Consider the following 23678-nt stretch of genomic DNA (forward strand, 5'->3'; position numbering starts at 1 on the left):
ATGTGGACAGTGGGAGAAAAACTGGAAAGACTACTGAACTGGAAACCCCAATGCTCCACTTAGCAGTGGGATGAGCCATAAGAAATTGCCAATACTAGACCACCTCTGACTTACAACAACAGCAATTTCATGAAGTCAAAATAGAAACATCTCTTTTGACTAGCCATTTCATTTTCCTAGGCTTTAGTTACTCATCTACAAAAACAGGTGGTGGAAGTGGATGATTTCTAGAATTTCGTCCAGCTTTGAAATACCAAGGCTACATATCATGTGAGGGTTAGGCAAAAGTGATAAAGTGATGTACGTGGAAATACATCTACATAGTATGAACCCTCCACCTCATGATGCAATTTTCCTCTTCCTGTCATGACCTTCCAATTAATATCCATTACAATTCCTTGGTTGTAATTAGCTGGTCATTAGAGCTGTCTACTAATAGATAGGACTGTCTCCCAGAGAACTTCCTGTCACTGAAAGCATTTAACAGAGTGACTGATTACATATAAAGATTAGACGCCTGCACTGGGAATAAAATTTCACTTGAAATTTTTCATACACATTTTCACTTGAAAATTTCATACACTTGATGCTAGATTACTATCTAGCATCTAGCTAGATACATACTTACAAAATACTTACATACTTACTTACAATTACAAGTAAGTACATACTTACAAAATCTCATTTTTTATCCTCTTAATTTACATAAAGGCTCCATTTACAGGTTCAGTAGTTTTCAAACACATCTACAATCCTTTTGCTTTTAGGTTTGCCATCCTCTGATCTTTAACAAGGCAAAAATTCACTGGGGAATTGGCATAATAAGTGTATTAAAATTATCTTATGTCACTGTTTCTAACAAGAGGCAATATTCATTGCAGAAGGAATTTCTTTGAGAGGACATAAGTTATAGTGAAAATTTGAGTTTATTTATTGCTTTAAATAATACATCGAAGGGTGCAAAAAGTACAAAACTTCATTTTTACTAAACTACACCTTTGGCAGGTCTGTCATGAAATCAACAAGATTCCCTGTAATTTGTTGTTTGCTGACATCCTGTGCTGTTGGCTACCAGCAGCCACGTCTACAACAAGCAATTGCCACACAGCTGCAAGAAGATTCTCAGAGAAACAACACAATAGGGAGAGTTGCTATTCTGTGCCACCCAAAATCACCACAGCAAAGTTTGGAACATCAAAGCAGCAAGGAAACGTGATTACCTTTTGATTTCCTAGGATGTATCAATTAGCCGGAACACAAAGTCTGAGAAAAAATTCTTTTATAGGCAGAATGAAAAGAAAAAAAATTACCTCTTCCTCAAGTCTGCCATCTCTGAGGGTAGGAGGTATCCCTGGGTGCTTGGCTGTCAACAATTCCATCAAGTTATGGGTAGCATGAAGTCTCTACAAACACACAAAAGGCAGCAATTACGACAGCCAATGCAGTGGACTCTAAGAGGAGAATCTACTATCACTAAGGCATACAGAACACTAACAATGCATTTAAGACCAAATCACCAAATTCTTTTCCTTTAAAAATAACTTGAATACCAACTTTCTTCAGAGTCAGTTTTACTATACTTATCTTAATTCATAATGATGTAAATTTTCAGTTAAAATATATGGTCTTATGAAACATGCATATGTATTTAACAGAGTATGTAATATAGGTAACTTCTTCTCTTATACAAGCACTTGTCTATATGGGGAAATATGAATATGTTCAGTAAGTCCAGTAAAGCAGAAAGGTTGACTACATAGACTTGATTCCTCTTCTGGAAAATGAGTCTGGATAAGCCTAGCAATTTATGATATTATAAAACCAGATAATGAAATACATAAGAAAACAGGGCTGTGACCTGGATCTGTTGAATTTAAGGGCTGAAAAGAGGAGGGCTGGAGGTGAAGATGGTGTAGAATAAAGGAGAAAACGCCATCTTCAATCTCTGTATTAAATATTAATATAAGCCAGCCACCTCACTGCGATGTTGGGTCTGTGATTTATTGAGGTCTCTGCTGCTGTCTGCACAAGTTGGTGGAATGGACTGGGAGGAATACGTATCTCTCTCTGTTACATTTTATCCCAACAGAGCAGAGTGGCTCATTTGACTGGACAGAGTTAGACATTTGGCGGGTTATGTTTGGTCAGCAGGCTAGGTTACTCTGACTCAAAGCAAGAACCAGGCTGACTGATGGTTTACTCTTCACTCTCGAACTCAGGCACACTGGACATACCTTTCACTTTTGTTTCCTTTACTCAGGAGCACAGTATCTTTGCACTTTCTCCTTCTCTCATAAGGTGAACACATTTGCTTAAGGTCCAAAACTTTCTGTAATCCTCATCCATGCATACATAATATAAGGATACTAGTATTTAATTTTCTCTCCTCTTCCCCCTCCCCCATACACTCCTCCTAACACCTGCTCAGACACAGGTGAACATGAGGTTCCGAGGTCTAGGTTCTGAACAGTAAAAAAGAAGCCTTACCTGGGACTCAAGACTAAATTTACCAGGATTCATAAAAGGGACCTTATTTATCATTTAGATAGAGTCTTGTTTATATGATCCACTGATAGAATCAAGAAGAGGATATTTCACACTTAAGTGTTACAATTCAAATATCCAAATCTCCCTAAAAGACCTCCAAAAACTAAATTAAAAGACCATTGGATAAGTATTATTATTACTTAGTTCCACTGCTGAGTGTAACTCAATTTCTTTTTTTGCTGAATATCATGTAAATAAATATGCTGATGTAAATATGCAAAAGTGATAAAACTGATGCCATTCTTTTGAAATACAAATGTTTTGAGCTGCTTTTCTAATGTAGGTTAGGCTTATCTAGTCAGCCTTGTGGTCAATACTGGCCTAAGTAGACAGCATATTAGTGATTCTCAAACTTTTGGGTCTTTACAAAAAGACATCCTGGGTGCTTGTTAAGAGAACATGAATTCTAAGCTTTATCCCCAGTGACTGTGACTCACTCCACTTGTTACCGTTCATCCTCTTAAATATTCAGAAAATTTATTTTACAAAGATCAGACAGTTTGAAACTGTTTAGTTTTACTTACTTGCAGTGAATCCGTTTTGAGTTTTTCCTTGTGTTCCTCAGATGAACGCAACACTTCTCTGTATAGTTCTGCTGCCAAAGCATACTCGCCTGGACAATCAAAATATGTTTAAGGAATAAGAAAATCATGTATTTAGCTCTCAAAGTCATCTAAAAACACCTACTGTAAAAACACAGCATTGATTAGAACTTCCTAATTTATTTTTTATGAAAAGGAATTTGAGTTGGTATTAATATGACTGCCCCAGTAAAAAAAGTTTATAGCACTCTTTCTTGGGGTTAAAATTCCACAGAAATAGAACACCAATCAAATACAATGTTTTAAAATTATGCTAAAAATCAAACTCTAACTTTTAAACTAATGTTTTCTTCTTGTTGAAGTTAATGACTTCCAAGCAGTAGTCATTAGGATGTTTGAAATTAAGGACAAATTTAGGGTACTTACATGTGTTTATAAACAAATATTCAAAACACTACGACCAATGTACATGTACTTCTCAGAAAAATAATGCACTCTTCTTGATAGGTATTGTTTCTGTTGGTATTAGGCCAGAATGATTTACAGTTTATAACTACATTTCAAAAATTTAGAATTCTTTCTATTTCTGGTTATATAATTCACAGTTAGTCTAAGAGATTTATGCTTTTTTTTGTTATACCTAAAAAGTAGCTCATACAAATAAAGTCATTAAAAAAGTATAAAAGCACAAGCTGACAAACTATGGCCCACGGGTCTTATCTGACTGCATTTCTGTAGGGTCTACACAGTAAGAACTTTTTTTTTTACATTTTTAATAGTTGAAATAAAAACTAAGATAGTACTATTTTGTGACATGTGAAAATTACATGATATTAAATCTAAGGCCCATGAATAAAGTTTTAGTGGAACTCAGTCATGCGGACTTTACATACTGTCTGTGGCTGCTTTTGTATTAAAATAGCTGTAATTGTGACAACAATAGTTGTCACAAATCTTACGGCTCACAAAGCCTGAAATATTTACTACCTGATTCTTCCAGAAAGTTTCATTAGACTTCAGTGAAGGAGAGGTGAAACATTTTTAATGGCTCTGAATAATGGAACCTATCTTATCTGCTGCCTGGGGAAAAACTCAAAATCAGTAATTTATACATACAATTAAAATGAAAATCTTAAGTGGCAAAATCATGAAACACAAGGGAGAAAAAGATAAAGAGATGTTCTAGTTTCAGTTTGCTGAGGAAAAAGCTTTTATCCTGATCATTGCATACACTTGCTTATTTTAAACTTTAAACCAGTTTCATTAATATCATGGATTTAAAATTTAGTCAAAGCCATAATGAATATTCCATGTATATATGTGTGCCTGATGATTCAGACTGTAAAGAATCTGCCTGTAATCGGAAGACCTAGGTTTGATCCCTGAGTCAGGAAGATCCCCTGGAGAAGTGAATGGCAACCCATTCTAGTATTCTTGTCTGGAGAATTCCATGGACAGAATAGTCCATGGGGTTGCAAAGAGTCGGACATGACTGAGTGACTAACACACACACTCTCTCTCTGTTAAAGCTGATTCCATACACGTATATTTTATTGTGGTAAAGTATACATAAAATAAAATTTACCATTACAACAATTTTTAAAAGAGTGTAGTCCAACAGCATTAAGTACATTCATATTGTTGCACAAAACACTTGCTTTTATACCACTGCTTTATATCTAGTTCTACCAGTTATTTAATATAAAGCTTTCTAAAGCACACATTTTCACAGTTTCTGACAAGTCGTCTAATCTCTATTCATTTTTATAAAGCAGATTACTTTCACAATAATAAAGTTGCATTATAATGTAGGAGTAACACAATTATCTTCACACAATGAGCTCTCTTTAGCTTTTCAAAAGACATATGGATTCTATTAATATTTATACTGTCATTTATAAAGAATAATTCATTTAACAATTTTCTCTTCATAATTATTATACTTTTTAAAGAAGGTTCAATGACTAGACTATAATAAAAGCAGATGAAACTGAGCTATTCATTACAATATCTGTTTTCTTTTCACTGCTTAGTAAAAAAAAAAACGATTTTTTATAGTGAAAAAAATATATATTTTTACATCTGGGAAAGACATAAAAATATCCATATTCAATAAGCTATGCAAATATAAGCCAAATATGGAAATACCCATTCTTTGCCACTTGATGGCACTAAATATATTAACAACTACACAAATTGTACTGGTTTGATACTGCCAAACTAATTTTTTCCAAAAAAACACATGTAGAAATGAAAAATGTATGTGATGATCAGGAAAAAAGCTTTCTTTCTCAGAAAACTGAACCTAAAACTTCTATATTATATATGAGTGCGTGTGTGTGTAGATAGACACACACATATATATTTTATGTATATAGTACACAAATTGAAATAACATCATGTTTTTAACACCATAATCAGTGAGGACCTTAAAATATACACTGTATATCATATATATGTATATTTGCATGTAATATGTGAATCCCTTTAGAGTTTGATATTAATTTTAGATTTCATTTAGAAGTCATCTCTTTACTATCTGGTCTCTAATATTAGAAGAGTTTAAATTATATAAGTTAAATATGTGATGTTACTTTTAAAAATGTATATTGTTTAATATACTACTATGAATTAAACTAGAAACTAAAAGTAGTTAATCCCCCACAGTTAAGTTTATAATTACAATTAAATGAGAACAGAGATACCATTTATGAACGGACTTTCTAATAGGAATTCTTCTTAACAATCAGCAATAGTTTCCAGCCACAGACAAATATCTATGGTGAGAATGCAGTGGAAACTCCCTGAAAAGAGCAGCGATGCGCCTCCTGCTACATCATAGCGTGGTATTTTGCCACACAGGAGCCAGTCACACACTGATCCTGTCAGAGTGCTGCAGTGTTTGGACAACGATAAGATGAACAACCCTCCCCCTAATTCCCATATTGTGCATAATTTCACAGCAGGGGTAAAGAGACAAGTCTGACAAGGAGACTAGAAAAAAGGCCAAGTGAAGAAATTCATTTATTGTCTAAGCTTCTGAGTCATAACAACACAGAATAAAATGAGAAATGCAGTTCATAATCAAGTTGGGAAATCTGAAATTTATTACTGTGACCATTTACAAGTGACATATCACTCAACATCAGAAATTTTTGATGGTGAGTTGCAACCTACTATATAGTTAATAATATTGAGGTTTACAAATGCCTATTTGATAAAGAAGAGGACATAGTATAATAAAAAAATTAAATATCTGATGTGATATCAAGAGATCCAGGGCAAATTCTTTGTCACTTTCTAACTGTAATCTTGAGAAAGCAACTAAGCCTTCTGAACCCATTTTCTCAAAAAAAAATAGGGATGGTAATGACTAAACTATTGGGCAATCATGAGGATAAAACAGAATATATATATATAATAGTATTATATATACTATAAAATGCTTATAGAAAAATGATAATTTTTCAGATATGAGGCTAGATTAACACTTATTTTACTGCATTATTTTTAGTATCTAAATCATAACCAGCACACAGCAAATACTCGAATATCTGTTGGGAGATTGAACTTACAAGTGATACTACTTTGTAAGTCAGTGACCAACATTCACTTGAATGTGTCAATTTAACCATTCTGTTTCTAGGCATTTTGGTTGTTTCAGTTTTCACTGTTTTGGTTGTTTCGATTGTTCACACAAAAAAACTTCTAAAAGTGGAAATGTTTGGCGAAAGCATATTGAAACTTCTGTTTTCGCAAATGTTCTGTATAACTGCTCTCCATTAAGTTGGACCTATTTAAATTATGATTAATACTGTGTGAAAGTGTCTTTCTGGGGAGACTCTGATTCACATTATAACTAATCTTCCTCATTAAGCACTGAGAAGAATCGAAGACAGCAAAGCATCACCTTCTACCTTTAATGATGTGGATGCCTGCTAAGCCATTGAGGGCACAGACTAGCTGCCGATGGGCCTCTTCACATTCAGTGCCACACTTCTTCTGCAGGGATGTCAGCAGCTCCTCCATCGTCATGGTGCTACAAGAAAAGGCGGGTCGTTCAGAACCAGAAAGAAGACTCCAAGTGAGAGAATAATATTACATAAGATCAAGAGTACCAGTCTCTTACAGAGTCTTTGTGATCCTTGATATCTGTTTACCTCCATTTTCATCACTATCATTATTAGTTTCCTATTCTAGCAAGCTTTCTTTTGATCCTCTCCTTCTTTAACTTTTTCTCATTTCAGTCAATGAAGAGCAGAACTAGAAAAATCTTCCTAAAGTGCAAAGTGGTGGTTGTGGTGGTGAAGTCGCTCAGTCGCTCTGACTCTTGCAACCCCAAGGACTGTAGCCCGCCAGGCTCCTCTGTCCATGGACTTCTCCAGGCAAGAATACTGAGTGGGCAGTCATTCCCTTCTTCAGGGTATCTTCCCAACCCAGGGATTGAAGGCAGATCTCCTGCACTGCAGGCAAATTCTTTACTGTCTGAGCTACCGGGGAAGCCCCACAGCAATTTATATACCTCTTGTGAAATATATCATGTTTTCTTTACCTTATAGAGAACTATAAACTTTGTCTGATGGCTCAGATGGTAAAGAATCTGCCTACAGTGCAGAAGACCTTGTTTGATCCCTGTGAAAGGAAGATCCCCTGGAGAAGAGAATGGCAACCCACTCCAGTATTCTTGCCTGGAGGATCCCATGGAGAGAGGAGCCTATCAGGCTTACAGTCCATGGGTTGCAGAGTCAGACTTCACTTTGTGACTAACACTTCCACTTTACACTTTCACTAATCTTTATCATTGCTTTTAGTTACATAAAAACTGCTCAAAGGCAAGGATAAGAGTCAAATTCCTCTTTATATTTCTTATAGCACCTGAAAGGATAACTTTTTAATATCAAGGGCTTAAAAAAAAAAAAAAAAGAGGCTAGTTCCTATCACAGTTTGATGAACAAACAAATTTTCTGGGACAACAGAGTACTGAAAGGAATAATCAAGGAATATAGCTAGTATAATTATAAAGAAAATATTTAATAGGAATATAATTCACCTCATTCCCTGAAGTCAGAAGCAAAAAATATAACGCAAAATGAACAATTTCATATCTGGAGTGCAGCAGAAGACAAATAAACAAACAAAAGCCCAAAAAACAACAAAACCCTTCAACAGTCCTAAAAAAATGTTCAAAACCATGAAAATAATTTTGATGTGATTCTCTTTCACAAATGGGGTTCCATATTGAAGAAAAATCACCATACTGCTAAAAACAGATGACAACTTAGTTCTAAGACCCTGAATGAAACTGTGTGCTAGGAAGCTAATTGCTTTAATACTGTCCATGCATGCATGCAAGCTAAGTCACTTCAGTCATGTCCGACTGTGCGACCCTATGGACAGCAGCCCACCAGGCTCTTCTGTCCATGGGATTCTCTAGGCAAGAATACTGGAGTGGGTTGCCATCTCCTTCCCCCAGTAGTGTCTATTACTACTCTATTATCTCTTACAGTATAAGAAAACTGATAATAAAACCTTTTCTGGAGTGGCAAGAACTCGCCACGAACTGCCTGTGGGTGGCAGCAGGCCTGCCGGAGCCTCAGCAACGGATACAGGATGGAGGTGACGGTCCTTCTGTCCAGGCTGCTGAGCCTCAGAGCCCAGTCGGAAATCTTCCTGAGTTTTACCACTGCATCCTGGCAGCACACCTCATGCTGACGGTGATAGAAGTGTCTTTCCACTGGAGAAAAGTGAAGCCAGTGGGTTTCTTCTGTCTGTGGGGGTATCTGGATCTAAACAGAGGAGGAAAAATAAAGTCACCTGGAAATTTAACTTTTCACCCCAACTCTGCTTTATCTTAAATTTTTTCCTAATACCCTTAATCAATAAATACTTATCCTACTGACTTGGTCAATCACATCTTTCTTTGCAGACCTCCACATTATCTTGGCAATAAAGCTGTAGAGGAAATGAGGATTCTTCTTGCAATAAGGACGATAGAGAAGTCGAACCCACCAGTGTTTGAGACAGTAAGGTTCAACACCGAGAAATACCACTAACCCGAAAAGATCTGAAAAGAAAGAAAAAAAGCACGTTGAGAATACAGATAGTCTCTGACTTATGATGGTTCGACTTAAAATTTTTGACTTTACCATGGAGCAAAAACAAACGTTGTTAATAAATAAATCATCAAATCTGATTTCTCTCTATAGTCTAGCAGAGTGACTGTTAACTGGGGTGGAGTGTGCGGTTCTGCCCACTGGGGACCCTCGGCCATGACTGGACACAACTGCGGGTGTCGTAGCTGTGGGGACACCACCAGCATCAGGCGCGAAAAGCTCAATATCCAAAATACCCAGAACAGCTCCTGATAAAAATGAATTACCTGACTCAAAATGTTAACGGGGCTAAGGTGGAGAAACCATGGTCTAACACAAAAAGAAAACAAATGAGACTTCTACTTCCAAATACAACATAGTAAGTCAGCTGAAGAAGCTGAAGTTGAACGGTTCTATGAAGACCTACAAGACCTTTTAGAACTAACACCCAAAAAAGATGTCCGACTGGAATGCAAAAGTAGGAAGTCAAAAAGCATCTGGAATAACAGGCAAATTTGGCCTTAGGGTACTGAATGAGGCAAGGCAAAGGCTAACAGAGTTTTGCCAAGGGAACCCACTGGTCATAGCAAACACCCTCTTCCAACAACACAAGAGAAGACTCTACACACCAGATGGCCAACACCGAAATCAGACTGATTATATTCTTTGCAGCCACAGATGGAGAAGCTCTATACACTCAGCAAAAACAAGACTGGGAGCTGACTGTGGCTCAGATCATGAACTCCTTATTGCCAAATTCAGACTTAAATTGAAGAAAGTGGGGAAAACCACTAGACCATTCACGTATGACCTAAATTAAATCCCTTATGATTATACAGTGGCAGTGAGAAATAGATTTAAGGGACTAGATGTGATAGACAGGGAGCCTGATGAACTATGCACCAAGATTTGTGACACTGTACAGGAGACAGGGAGCAAGACCATCCCCAAGAAAAAGAAATGCAAAAGAGCAAAATGACTGTCTGAGAAGGCCTTACAAATAGCTGTGAAAAGAAGTGAAAAGCAAAGGAGAAAAGGAAAGATACACCCATTTGAATGCAGAGTTCCAAAGAATAACAAGGAGAGATAAGAAAGCGTTCCTCAGTGATCAGTGCAAAGAAATAGAAGAAAATAATAGAATGGGAAAGACTAGAGATCTATTCAAGAAAATTAGAGATACCAAGGGAACATTTCATGCAAAGATGGGCTCAATAAAAGACAGAAATGGAATGGACCTAACAGAAGCAGAAGATATTAAGAAGAGTTGGCAAGAATACACAGAAGAACTGTACAAAAAAGATCTTCATGACCCAGATGATCACGATGGTGCGATCACTCACCTAGAACCAGACATCCTGGGATATGAAGTCAAGGGGGCCTTAGGAAGCATCACTATGAACAAAGCTAGTGGAGGTGATGGAATTCCAGTTGAGTTATTTCAAATCTTAAAAGATGATGCTGTGAAAGAGCTGCACTCAATATGCCAGCAAATTTGGAAAACTCAGCAGTGGCTACAGGACTGGAAAAGGTCAGTTTTCATTCCAGTCCCAAAAAGGCAATGCCGAAGAATGCTCAAACTACCGCACAACTGTACTCATCTCACACGCTAGCAAAATAATGCTCAAAATTCTCCAAGCCAGGCTTCAGCAACACATGAACCGTGAACTTCCAGATGTTCAAGCTAGATTTAGAAAAGGCTGAGGAACCAGAGATCAAATTGCCAACATCCGCTGACTCATCAAAAAAGCAAGAGAGTCCCAGAAAAACATCTATTTCTGCTTTATCGACTATGCCAAAGCCTTTGAGTGTGTGGATCACAATAAACTGTGGAAAATTCTGAAAGAGATGGGAATACCAGACCACCTGACCTGCCTCTTGAGAAACCTGTATGCAGGTCAGGAAGCAACAGTTAGAACTGCACATGGAACAACAGACTGGTTCCAAATAGGAAAAAGAGTACGTCAAGGCTGTATATTGTCACCCTGCTTATTTAACTTATACGCAGAGTACATCATGAGAAACGCTGAGCTGGAGGAAGCACAAGCTGGAATCAAGACTGCAGGAAGAAATATCAATAACCTCAGATATGCCGATGACACCACCCTTATGGCAGAAAGGGAAGAAGAACTAAAGAGCCTCTTGATGAAAGTGAAACAGAAGAGTGAAAAAGTTGGCTTAAAGCTCAATATTCAGAAAACTAAGATCAAGGCATCCAGTCCCATCACTTCATGGTAAACAGATGGGGAACAACGAAAACAGTGGCTGACTTTATTTTTCCGGGCTCCAAAATCACTGCAGATGGTGATTGCAGCCATGAAAGTAAAAGACACTTACTCCTTGGAAGCAAAGTTATGACCAAACTAGACAGCATATTAAAAAGCAGAGACATTACTTTGCCAACAAAGGTCCATCTACTCAAAGCTGTGGTTTTTCCACTAGTCATGTATGGATGTGAGAATTGGCCTATAAAGAAAGCTGAGCGCCCAAGAATTGATGCTTTTGAACTGTGGTGTTGGAGAAGACTCTTTGAGAGTCCCTTGGACTGCAAGGAGATCCAACCAGTCCATCCTAAAGGAGATCAGTCCTGGGTGTTCACTGGAAGCACTGATGTTGAAGCTGAAACTCCAATACTTTTGGCCACCTGATGTGAAGAGCTAACTCATTTGAAAATACCCTGATGCTGGGAAAGACTAAGGGCAGGATTGAAGGAGATGACACAGGATGAGATGGTTGGATGGCATCATCGACTCAATGGTCATGAGTTTGGGTAAACTTCGGGAGATGGTAATAGACTTGGAGGCCTGGCATGCTGTAGTTCCTGGTGTTGCAAAGAGTTGGATATGACTGAGGCACTGAACTGAACTGAACTGAATTGACATCAGGCTAACATTCCCACTGCAGTTAAACACACAAAAAAACAAAAAACCAGATACATTATAAGAGTGATAGCATTAAAAATATCAGAGAATCATGGAAGCAAAGATGAAAAATAAACTAAATTTCCAGACATCCAGCAAAGGCTATTTTTTAAGGTAACTTGGACATGAGAAAATTTTGGGCGTCATTATGTTGATCGTGGAAATAAACTCACTGGTAAATATATATGTCAAAAGTTTACAAATTTTACGTTTTAAATATTTATAGTTTCATTATATGTCATTCATACCTCAATAAAGCTGTTTAAAAAATTAATCAAAAATTTGTTAAAGGGTGCCAGATGCTCAAAACATCTGCCAACATCTTATTCATCCCAAATTAAGTACCCAGGGAACTGCAGAATTACTGCTCATATTCTTTTAAGATTAAAATGAGAATAAAGTAACTGTGATAGGCATTTTCTCTATACTTTCTTAGCTAACTTGTGAGTTCAATGAGATCTTATTAACACCTAAATATCAACATATTGGACAGTTTCCAATGTAACAGGAGACCACTTAATTTGGCCTTTTAATTAGCCTCATATTATTCTACTAATATGTATCTTAATGTAACTTACTAAAATTACACAGGTATTTAAATATATACTTAAACATCGTCATAAAAATCTCTTTTTCCCCTAAAAATAATCATCAAAAAAATAGTGTTTCTCAGGTCACTATAATAGATGTTGATATTTTTACTTTAGCAGAATGGTAAGTTACCCTGCTAAGAACAAATGATACATGAAAATCTGAATTTTCAATAATGATAGGTTTTGAAGATGAATATCTGCCATAGGACTAAGGATATTTATATTTTTATAGTTAAACCACATTTCAGTGACAGTTTTTCAAGAAATTTATTATGTAAACCAACATTACTTATTTAAACTTTTAGTCTCAAATATTTGCAACTTGGACAAAAGTTTTAAAAATGTTGCCTATGTTCTATGGAAAAAATTAGTTATATGAATGAGACTGATGCAGAAGCATCAGTTAAAATGTGTGAGTGGGAAGTCCTTATCTTTATAGACACAGGCAAGTGAAACTAATTCCTTCTTCTTCTCTCTTTCCCTCTTTCTTTCTTGTCAGGCTCTCCCTGTTTTCTACTCCCCATTTTGGAACTTTGAGTTCAATTCAGACCTGTGTCTACAGTGTTCAGGCAGGTACAGTAACTGCTCAAATCAGGACAGTAGGACAACTCACTACATATCTGTTTTCATATCTATATATAAACAAAAAGCACTTGATTCCATTTAAAAAGGTAGATGTCAAAAAAATAAAAAAATAAAAATAAAAAGGTAGATGTCTGAAACTATTCGGATCAAATATAAATATATTTTAATATATGCATAATCACTTGAGGATTTCAGCAAAAGTTAAGCAATACTTTTTGCTAAAGAAATTTAAGTTTTTCAAATAAATGCAATATGTGAGGAAACCATCCATTACCTTCCAATCCTCTCTGTACCGGAGTGCCACTGATGCACCAGCGGTTAATCCCACTCAAGCGCTGAGCCATTTCTGCAGCCTGATGGGAGAGAATGAAAAGAGAGACACAAGAAGAATGCAGAAGGATTGTGTTTACTTATGAAAACAGCTCTCCAGCCCAGGCTTCAGGTCAGATGCATTTGCCCTTACAGAATAGTTATCACACTCAATACTAAACATCATATTCAATGGGCTATCTTCTAGTCTGGGACTCTTATTAGCAGGAGGCTGCCATGTGTCCTTTCAAAGAGGAAAGGAAGTTCATGTATGCATAGAATGAAAATGCCCCAACTGATTGACACATTCCCTAGACCACCCCATCCTCCAGATGAGAAGAACCACTGTGCTAATAGGCATGACTCAAAATTCAGTTCAGGTCACAGACTGGGCAAAGAAGACAGAATAAAGATATACAATGAAGTCTGAATGAAAGTTTTTCCTCTAGCATTTTTCCATTACCATTTGGTCTCTGATAAAAAGTTGTCAGTTACCAGAGCCTGTATGGTGAGCACTCCATGTAGCAGAAATGCTGATAAAAGTCCCTAAGTAGAGTTTACTTAGATCTATATCACATAAAAACTACCATCTTGTTCAAATATAAATGAACTTTTCATACAGAGCAATGATTCCGAGTACCAAATAATTCCTAAGGATTATACAGCTCATGCACAAGAGAAAGCAAATGCAGAGTGTCCAAAGGCAAACTTTTGGCAAATGTCAATACTGTGGGTTAAACTACACGTAAACTATTAAATTTCCTATGAACAGTTGCCTCCAGTCTCTTCCCCAGCCCTCAAGCGATTCTGCAGAAATTCTCACCTTTACAGCAGGACATTCGACCATCTGAGCTTCATCAAGGCAGATTCTCCACCACTCCACAGCTACAAGAGGACTGGGAATAGCCATGTAGCGCTTCTGGTTCCTTAAGCGACGCCCATCCTCACTGTTGCTGTGTGGGATGTCTACATAGTTCAGTTCTGAACGGAGGACATCGTAAGTAATGATGACTATATCCTGTTCTGCCAAAAAATGAGGCTGTAAAAAACCATCTTTCTTCACTCCTTGATATACCTAGGATATAATCACAGACATTCATTTATACCCTTACCAAGCCCTTTCTGTTTATAACCAAACATCCTATAAGACACATCCCAGACCTATTTAGAGAAAGATGCATTTTAGTGTGGAAGACTAAAAACATAAGCAATGGAAAAGGAACTGTAACAGAAGTAAATGCGATAGCATCACAGTGGAGACCAATTTTATGACTAAGAAGGTAAATTCAGAGAGGAATTCAAATTTGCAGTAGATCTTGAAGTACACTCAGGAATTTTCATGGGTGGAAGAAAGGGGAAAAGGTAGGTGGGTAGATGGAATCAACAGTCTGTGCAAAAGCACAATGCTGTGAGAAAGTAGAACAATAAGAGCTATTATTTACTGAATGCCTTTTAAGTTTTAGCACTGCAAAGTTTTATCTCCCACCTTTAACAACAACTCTGTTAGTTGTTATTATTCCTATTTCACACATAGGAAACATGAAGTGACTTACTCAAAACTAGCAGAGTCAAGATACAAACCAAGGTTTGACTTCTTTACAGAACAGAGATCCTCAGTGGCAAAGATGATGTTTTATAAACTACTGTATTATACATGCCTATCACAGTGGCTGAACTATAGAAAATCTCCAGTAACATTTGTGTGGAAGGAAGAAAAGAAGAATACAAAGTGTAAAAAATACTAACAGTAGTGAACAATAACATTAAATGAACACTCACTATGTGCCAGTACTTTATCAAATCATTTAATCTTCACAAAAAGTGTGTGGGGTACAACTTTTAGAACTTAGCACAATTTCTGGCACACAATAGGTATTCACTAACTATTTGTTGAATGAGTAAATTCTTATTTTACAGAAGGGGTAACTGAGGCTTCAGAGGAAGATTCTGGAGCTAAAAGATGTAGGATCATATAAGCAGATAAGTATTAAACAATGCTGCCTTTGAACTGCATTTCTTTCTGAATACAAAGATGTTTTCCCTTACATGATTAAGGACTTTTTCAAAAACTTTCGTAACTTTCCACTCAAAGTGCTTTAACTTTTAATGTCAGAAAAGAATAAACAGTCTAGTGTATTTTTTCTTATTCTTAATTTCCTCTTCGAGTTCTGACTTAATATTATTATCTCATTAAGTTAATTTTGGGGATAAAAACAAGGTGACAAAGATTATAAAAACTATCATAAGCAAACATTTACATTTTCCTATCCCTTTAGAGTCCAAACTGTCTTACCAAGACTCGAAGAGATGATGACCTCACATGCCTGTTGATTTCATCCACCCACTGATGACAGATGGAACTGGGGGAGATGATCAGAGTTGCTCTCGTAGATACTGGCTCCATTGCAACAAGGCAGTGGGGGCAGTAGAAAGGTTTAACCTTCAGATTCTTCTCCTCATAATTCACACATTTCGCATGTTGCCACAAGCGGCATTTCAGGCACTGAACACGAGGCTTACAGTCTGCCTGGTCAAGTTCACCACATATGCACTCAAAGCGGTAATCGGGAGAATTACAGGGACCCATGATATTAGAGTGTGGCATGTCATCACCAACAGGATTTAGAGATTCAGCTTGGTCCTTGGCTGAATGTTCTTGACTGACTTCAAAGACACATGTACCTTCAGATGTGGTAACATCAGTAATTTCAGAGTTACCGGTAGGTGGGCAGTGATCTTGTGGGCTGAGACCAATGCTCAGCTGGCTTTTTTCCCTTTTTGTGGACAGAGCAGGTTTCTTCCTCCACTTACTACGGTTTCTCCTGGGCTTACAGTAATAATAGTAAGGATCATCATCATCATCAGAGGTATTTGATGGCAAATATTCAGAGTCTGTGTCCTTGTTTCCTGATTTTCTGGATTCTTTCTGAGTTTTCCTTGGACTCCCGACAGCCTATGAAAAACATTATTTATTTAATTTATTTCAATGGAGTGACATAGCTAAAATTAAACACCCAACTTCATGTGCTTTACATAAAAATCTCATAGGCAGTCTTTGTCGCTCTTTCCCTGAGGAGAATCACTCCTGATCAGTGGTTTTCAAATTGCTCTATGAACTCCTCTCCCTGCAGGCCCAAAAGGAAAAGAAAACTCTACCGTTGTTTAATTAAGATTTGGAAGGAACAAAACTCAGAAATAAAGGGAGCTACTAATTTTGCTATCAATCTCTTATAATTTACAGTCTGTCTAAATCAATAAAAGACTGGTAGTTTATAATACATAAAGATACAAACTAGGGTAATTATGGGCTTCCCTGGTGGCTCAGCGGTAAAGAATCCACCAGTAATGAAGGTGATGTGGGTTCAATCCCTGGGCTGTAAAGATCCCCTGGAGAAAGAAATGGAAACCCACTCCAGTATTCTTGCCTGGGAAATCCCATGGACACAGGGGCCTGTCCATGGGCTGCAGTCTACCAGGGTCACAAAAGAGTTGGACATGACTTAGTGACTAAACAACAACAGGGGCAATTATAAAAATATCAAGTACTAAAACATAGCTTTTAACCAAAGTAAAAATGAATCTACCAGTTACTGCAATAAACAAATACATTCCTTCTTTCTTTCTCCTTTCTACTGGTGTACCCTCTTGCAATTACTTATTGAATGCCAATTCTGAGCCAGGCAACATGTTAGATGGTGGGGATGTAAGTATGAGGTATATTTAGCTCCTGGTCTCAAAGGAGTCTGTTGGAAAAGAGAGAACAGTAAAAGGCAACCCTCTCCAGTATTCTTGCCTGGGGAATCCTATGGACAGAGGAGCCTGGTGGGCTACAATTCATGGTGTTGCAAAAGAGGAGGACACTACTGAGCAAGACCCTTTAAAATGATGCTACAGGATTGCATGAGGGGGTTATGTAACAGATAGGGTCTGTGCTGGGGAGGCAGATGCCAGCTGCACCTTCCTAGAAGTGATGTCACAGTCAAGGGTGAACAGAGGAATGAATGACATTAACATGGAATGACTGGCATTAACTGAAGGAGATTTTCCTTTTTTGGTAGCAGAAGGATTATTAAAAGCACAGAAGTTCATTGCAGTCTTCTAACCTGGCTGGGGAAAAAATGCTGAAGACACTACTCTTGGAAGAGAACTTCTTGGTCTGCCATTTCTTTCATAGTAGCTAAGCTAGTAACTCTACATTTTGAATTGTTGTCATCAGTCTTTTCTTGATTTATATTCACAAATTTTTAACTATTTTCTTAAAAGTAAATTGTAGTACTGGCCCAGAAGTTTTATAACAAAATATAAATATTTTAAAAAGTGATGACAAGGGAAAATGAGAACTTATAAAAGATTCAAATCATATGTAAAGAGTTATGCAGATGTAATGTATTAACATTTTTAAAGTATGGAACATGCTTTTTGAGTGTGGACAATAGCATGAGGGTGAAGATAAGTTATTTTAACCTATGTTATGCGTTACTAACTAACTGCATAATCCACTCAATTAATACTTATTTTTAGTTTCTACTCTGATGGAACTTTTATTCAGAAAGTAGAAAACAGAAGTCATAGCCATTAGTGTTTTTCCTAATGTTTCTTTTTTATCATCTGGCTTTAGACAGGTGGGATCTGTCAATTTACTTTGTAAAGCATCACATACACACTTGATAAATGGTATTACCTGCTTTCTTGTTTTATCATGTATGTCCTCTTCTTTGTAATTCTTCCCCAGTGTAAAAGTACCAGAAAAACCATGACCTTTGATCTGTTTCACAAGGCCTTCAAAAATTAAACATTTGAGCATCCGTTTCAGAAGACTCCTGTTCCGCTGAACATCATATCTATATATAGAACTGACATATTTATAGATGGAAAGAATAGAAACTCCTTTTTTTCCATTCATTTCTTTAACAGCTGTCAGGATCATCACACGTGTAGCTAAATGCAAAAGGATATGCTAACTCAGTCAAAACAATTAAAGTGAAAAGAAAATAAAACTCAGTTAATCTTAATGTGCATTAAGAACCATGTTAAGTAAAGAATAAAGATTTATTAAAGACATGCTGTCTATCATCATTTTGAAGAATATGTAATAAACTTATCTCAATAAAGAAATAAATTACAGTAATGAAAATAATTTAAGAAGCAAATTACATTACATTAATTTGCTAATCTACGAATTAAGCAACAAACTATCTGGATCAAGTCAAACCAAAGAATAAATCTTTACTTTTGTTACCTAACCCTTTTGTTAAGATAATATGCCTTGTAACCAAACTTTTATGCAAAGTATAAACAACTGTAAAAACAATTATTTATAACAATTATAAGATATTGCTATTAAAGATTATAAGAATTAGAACAAATATCACTGCAAAAGGTGTTATCTTTAAGAGATTTCATACTTACGGGGGCACTGAACTTTTTCTTTTGGTTCAAATTCCATATTCTGGGTTTCTGTCTTTTTTACATTTCCGCCAGAATAACGTGATGGAATGAAATAATTTACCACTTCTCCCTGATATAAACAATGTTAAGCAGTTACACAGTGTTTTGCTTTCAGTATTCTGAGTGGCTTCACAAAATTAACCCTCCTTCTATTAAGGAGATGCAAAAGAGTTGTAACAAATTATGAAAGAAAGGGCTAAATATGTTATTCACACATACAAATCTTATGTTTTATTTCAGAGTTAACAGCTAGCCATCATTTAAAAAAATTACACATATTAAATTACTTAAAGTGTGAAATTTCTGAAATTAACATGTTAAGCCTTGTTTAAAATTGTATTAACCAACTGAATTTGTAATAGCAATCAAATTAAGTTAAAATTAACACAGCTAATGAGCAGAGAACCCTCAAAAGGAAGTTACTGATAGTTAAAACTGTACACGCCAACTCATTTCTCTACAAAGGAAACAGACATTCCCTACTCGGATATCCCTTACTCAAATCTGAAAGAATAATTTTGCAAACTTTACCCTATCAAAAGATCACATAACTGCTAAGGTTGCAAGCATGGTGGACCCTGGCCTCATTTCCGCAGGATTTAATGTGCTAATTGACGATTTCATTATCTGAAAATATAAACTATAAACTATGAATCTCAGTGAAGCTTTTTTTCTTATAAACTCTAAAATTTATTTTTTTTTTAATTTTTTTTTTAAATTTATATTTTTAAATACAACTAAACATTTTAGAGGGTTTCCCTAGGGGCGCAGATGGTAAAGAAATCCACCTGCAATGCAGGAGACCGAGGTTCAATCCCTGGGTCGGGAAGATCCTCTGGAAAAGAGAATGGCTACCCACTCCACTATTCTTGCCTGGAGAATCCCATGGACAGATAATCCTGGGGAGCTACAATCCCTGGGGTTGCAAAGAGTTAGACATGACTGAAAGGGTAACAAGAATACACAGAATACACAGAAGAACTGTACAAAAAAGATCTTCATGACCCAGATAATTATGATGGTGTCATCACACCCAGAGCCAGACATCCTGGAATGTGAAGTCAAGTGGGCCTTAGGAAGCATCACTACGAACAAAGTTAGTGGAGGTGATGGAATTCCAATTGAGCTATTTCAAATCCTGAAACATGATGCTGTGAAAGTGCTGCATTCAATATGCCAGCAAATTTGGAAAACTCAGCAGTGGCCACAGAACTGGAAAAGGTCAGTTTTCATCCCGATCCCAAAGAAAGGCAATGCCAAAGAATTCTCAAACTACCACACAATTGCACTCATCTTACACGCTAGTAAAGTAATGCTTAAAATTTTCCAAGCCAGGCTTCAGCAATACGTGAACCATGAACTTCCAGATGTTCAAGCTGGTTTTAGAAAAGGCAGAGGAACCAGAGATCAAATTGCCAACATCCGCTGGCTCATCGAAAAAGCAAGAGAGTCCCAGAAAAACATCTATTTCTGCTTTATTGACTATGCCAAACTCTTTGAGTGTGTGGATCACAATAAACTGTGGAAAATTCTGAAAGAGATGGGAATACCAGACCACCTGACCTGCCTCTTGAGAAACCTGTATGCAGGTCAGGAAGCAACAGTTAGAACTGGACATGGAACAACAGACTGGTTCCAAATAGGAAAAGGAGTACATCAAAGCTGTATATTATCATCCTGCTTATTTAACTTATATGCAGAGTACATCATGAGAAACACTGGACTGGAGGAAGCACAAGCTGGAATCAAGACTGCTGGGAGAAATATCAATAACCTCAGATATGCAGATGACACCACCCTTATGGCAGAAAGTGAAGAAGAACTAAAGAGCCTCTTGATGAAAGTGAAACAGGAGAGTGAAAAAGTTGGCTTAAAGCTCAACATTCAGAACTAAGATCATGGCATCCGGTTCCATCACTTCATGGCAAATGGATGGGAAAACAGTGGAAATAGTGGCTGACTTTATCTGTGGGGGCTCCAAAATCACTGCAGATGGTGATTGCAGCCATGAAATTAAAAGATGCTTACTCCTTGGAAGGAAAGTTATGACCAACCTAGACAGCATATTAAAAAGCAGAGACATTACTTCGTCAACAAAGGTCCGTCTAGTCAAGGCTATGCTTTTTCCAGTAGTCATGTAGGGATGTGAGAGTTGGACTATAAAGAAAGCTGAGCATAGAAGAATTGATGCTTTTGAACTGTGGTGTTGGAGAAGACTCTTGAGAGTCCCTTGGACTACAAGGAGACCCAACCAGTCCATCCTAAAGGAGATTAGTCCTGGGTGTTCATTGGAAGGACTGATGCTGAAGCTGAAACTCCGATACTTTGGCCACCTGATGTGAAGAGCTGACTCATTTGAAAAGACCCTGATGCTGGGAAAGATTGAGGGCAGGAGGAGAAGAGGACAACAGAGGATGAGATGGTTGGATGGAATCACCAACTTGATGGACATATGTTTGGGTGGACTCCGGGAGTTGGTGGTGGACAGGGAGGCCTGGCATGCTGCAGTTCATGGGGTCGCAAAGAGTCGGACACGACTGAGCAACTGAACTAAACTGAGTGACTAACACACATACATTTTAGAGTAAAGACTGTTTATTGAGAAATTTTGTTTGTTTCATTTGTTCATTTCATTGAGAAATCTACTTACTTAGCTATTTACCCTTTAACAAAGTTCTAATTATTTGACCCCAAGATTTATATATCTGAGGTTTGCACAATTTTTGAAAAATAGCTCTCAAAAATATGTAGCAGTAGTATGGAGATCTGAAGAAGTGACAAAACATTTGAGGAAGTAATCAAGCTTTCCTAAGAGAATTTCTCTGCCAACTAGAAGGAAGCTTCATAAATAACAGCATATCTATCCTCTTCGTGATTGGCCAATATCACTTTAAAAAACTTTGCCAGTTCACAAATATCCCATTTTCTGTGCCTATGTGAAGTTAACAACTAATACAAGTCATAAGCCACAGAATAAACTGAAAGTGTTGACTTAAGTGCCAACCAAATGTTCAACATACGATGCTTTCTGCAGAACATATGCTCTGCTTTCCCAAGCCCTGTAGTACTCCTCCTACCTCAGGAAGAGTGAGAGCATCTTGTTTGACATCTTGTCGAGTATGTGTCAGAATCAGAGCCAAAACCTCCACTGTCTTTCCAAGACCCATCTCATCTGCTAAGATCCCACCAAGCAACTGTGGTCCAGCATTTGGGTACTCACGAATGATGCTAAAGGAAAATACAAGAAAAACACATCATAGGAATGCAAATATAAATCACACTGTTCCTAAAGAGAACTGGGAGAAATGCATAAAAGTCTTAAGCTTTTTAAAACTATACTTTCAGTTGCAACAATTATAATCCCTAGATCATGAATATAAGAACAGTGAGAATAAAAAAGCTGCCTGAGTTGACAACTTAAGTGTGCAGAAACAGAATTGGTACTATCATCATTTTTTTCCCCCCATAAATAAAGGGAAGCATGTCTACCTTCTGTGACCTTTATGAATCTGTGAATAAAAATGGCAATAACTACTGATTCACTAATCATATTTATTGATTCCTAAAAACTCTTTTATAATAAAATTAACAAATTTAATGAACTGGCCCATAATAAGGTGATATTTTTACTTAAAATTATAATCTCTTTAAATATCAATAACTACACATCTTATGTCTATCCTACTGCATTTATCTACCAAAAAATTACAAGTGCTATTAATTCCATGTCTATCCTATCTATAAAACTGTCTAATGAGACTTTAATTTAGTATGCCTTTTTGAGGTACTGCCAAGGCTTAAGACATATGCCATCAATCTCAGATAGGTTTTCATAATATTTGTTTTCAATATCATGCACACAAGGAGAGTTTTGCCTTACCAGCCTGTGTATGGATTGTAGTAGAGTTTCAAACCCTCAGATGTAATAATTTCTCTCCATAGAAAGTGTAGGGTATTTTCTACAAGAAAAATAAACCATTTTCTGTTTATTTTCCATTCTGCCAGATAATTACATCAAAATAAAAGTAAGTCAACAGCCAGGATACCCCGGGAAGGCACATACATGTGGGTAAAAGGCCAGGACACCGCTCTTATTGTTCAGATATAATTCTTTTGCTTCCTTTGTTTAGCACACAAATATTTTCCATAGAAGCAAGTGATAAGACAGAAAAGCTAAAGCAAATTATACCTGCAATTATATTTTATTGGATACTTTATAATTTATTAGTTGTATTTTAATTATGCAAAGTATAGCAAAATATACAAATTATACTAGTATAGAGGATTAACAGGCAAAGAAAACCAATACATTTCATCAAGGCTTAGACAATAAATGAAAGCAGCTTGTCTTTTACACATGCTTTAAGAAGTTACCTTAAATTGTTAACTAAATTATATTGTTAAATAATTTCACAGATAAATGATACTGGGCTAATACACTAAATTATATCAGATCTAACCTTTCATATGGGTCTGAGTAGAGGAAAGGCTTAACTGAGGAAAAAAAAATATCTCAAACTACAGCAATGAAGTACTGAGTCTGTGTCAACCAGCATCTTCCACTATCCCTTCTCAATATATTACGTTGTTTAAACCAACTGCTAAGTTGTAGGTATGGCTCTACTTCCCGTGAAATGGTTAGTC

General features: G+C 36.7%; 1 protein-coding gene across 4 annotated transcripts in view; it reads right to left on the reverse strand.

The window, feature by feature from the left end:
* The window catches only part of SHPRH (SNF2 histone linker PHD RING helicase), an 83757-nt gene that overhangs the window by 45122 nt on the left and 14957 nt on the right, over nt 1-23678 (reverse strand). For all 4 annotated transcript variants that reach the window (XM_043888159.1, XM_043888160.1, XM_043888162.1 and 1 more), the window contains 12 exons: nt 22915-22993; nt 22112-22262; nt 18996-19104; nt 18268-18524; nt 15880-16539; nt 14410-14661; nt 13552-13630; nt 8990-9153; nt 8619-8875; nt 7007-7128; nt 3072-3160; nt 1311-1403 (listed from right to left, as the gene is read on the reverse strand). In XM_043888159.1, the coding sequence (XP_043744094.1) occupies nt 1311-1403; nt 3072-3160; nt 7007-7128; nt 8619-8875; nt 8990-9153; nt 13552-13630; nt 14410-14661; nt 15880-16539; nt 18268-18524; nt 18996-19104; nt 22112-22262; nt 22915-22993 (2312 nt within the window). The remainder of the gene's footprint in view (nt 1-1310; nt 1404-3071; nt 3161-7006; nt 7129-8618; nt 8876-8989; nt 9154-13551; nt 13631-14409; nt 14662-15879; nt 16540-18267; nt 18525-18995; nt 19105-22111; nt 22263-22914; nt 22994-23678) is intronic.

The sequence above is a fragment of the Cervus elaphus genome, chromosome 26 (assembly GCF_910594005.1).
Source record: "Cervus elaphus chromosome 26, mCerEla1.1, whole genome shotgun sequence".
Classification (NCBI taxonomy): Eukaryota; Metazoa; Chordata; class Mammalia; order Artiodactyla; family Cervidae; genus Cervus; species Cervus elaphus.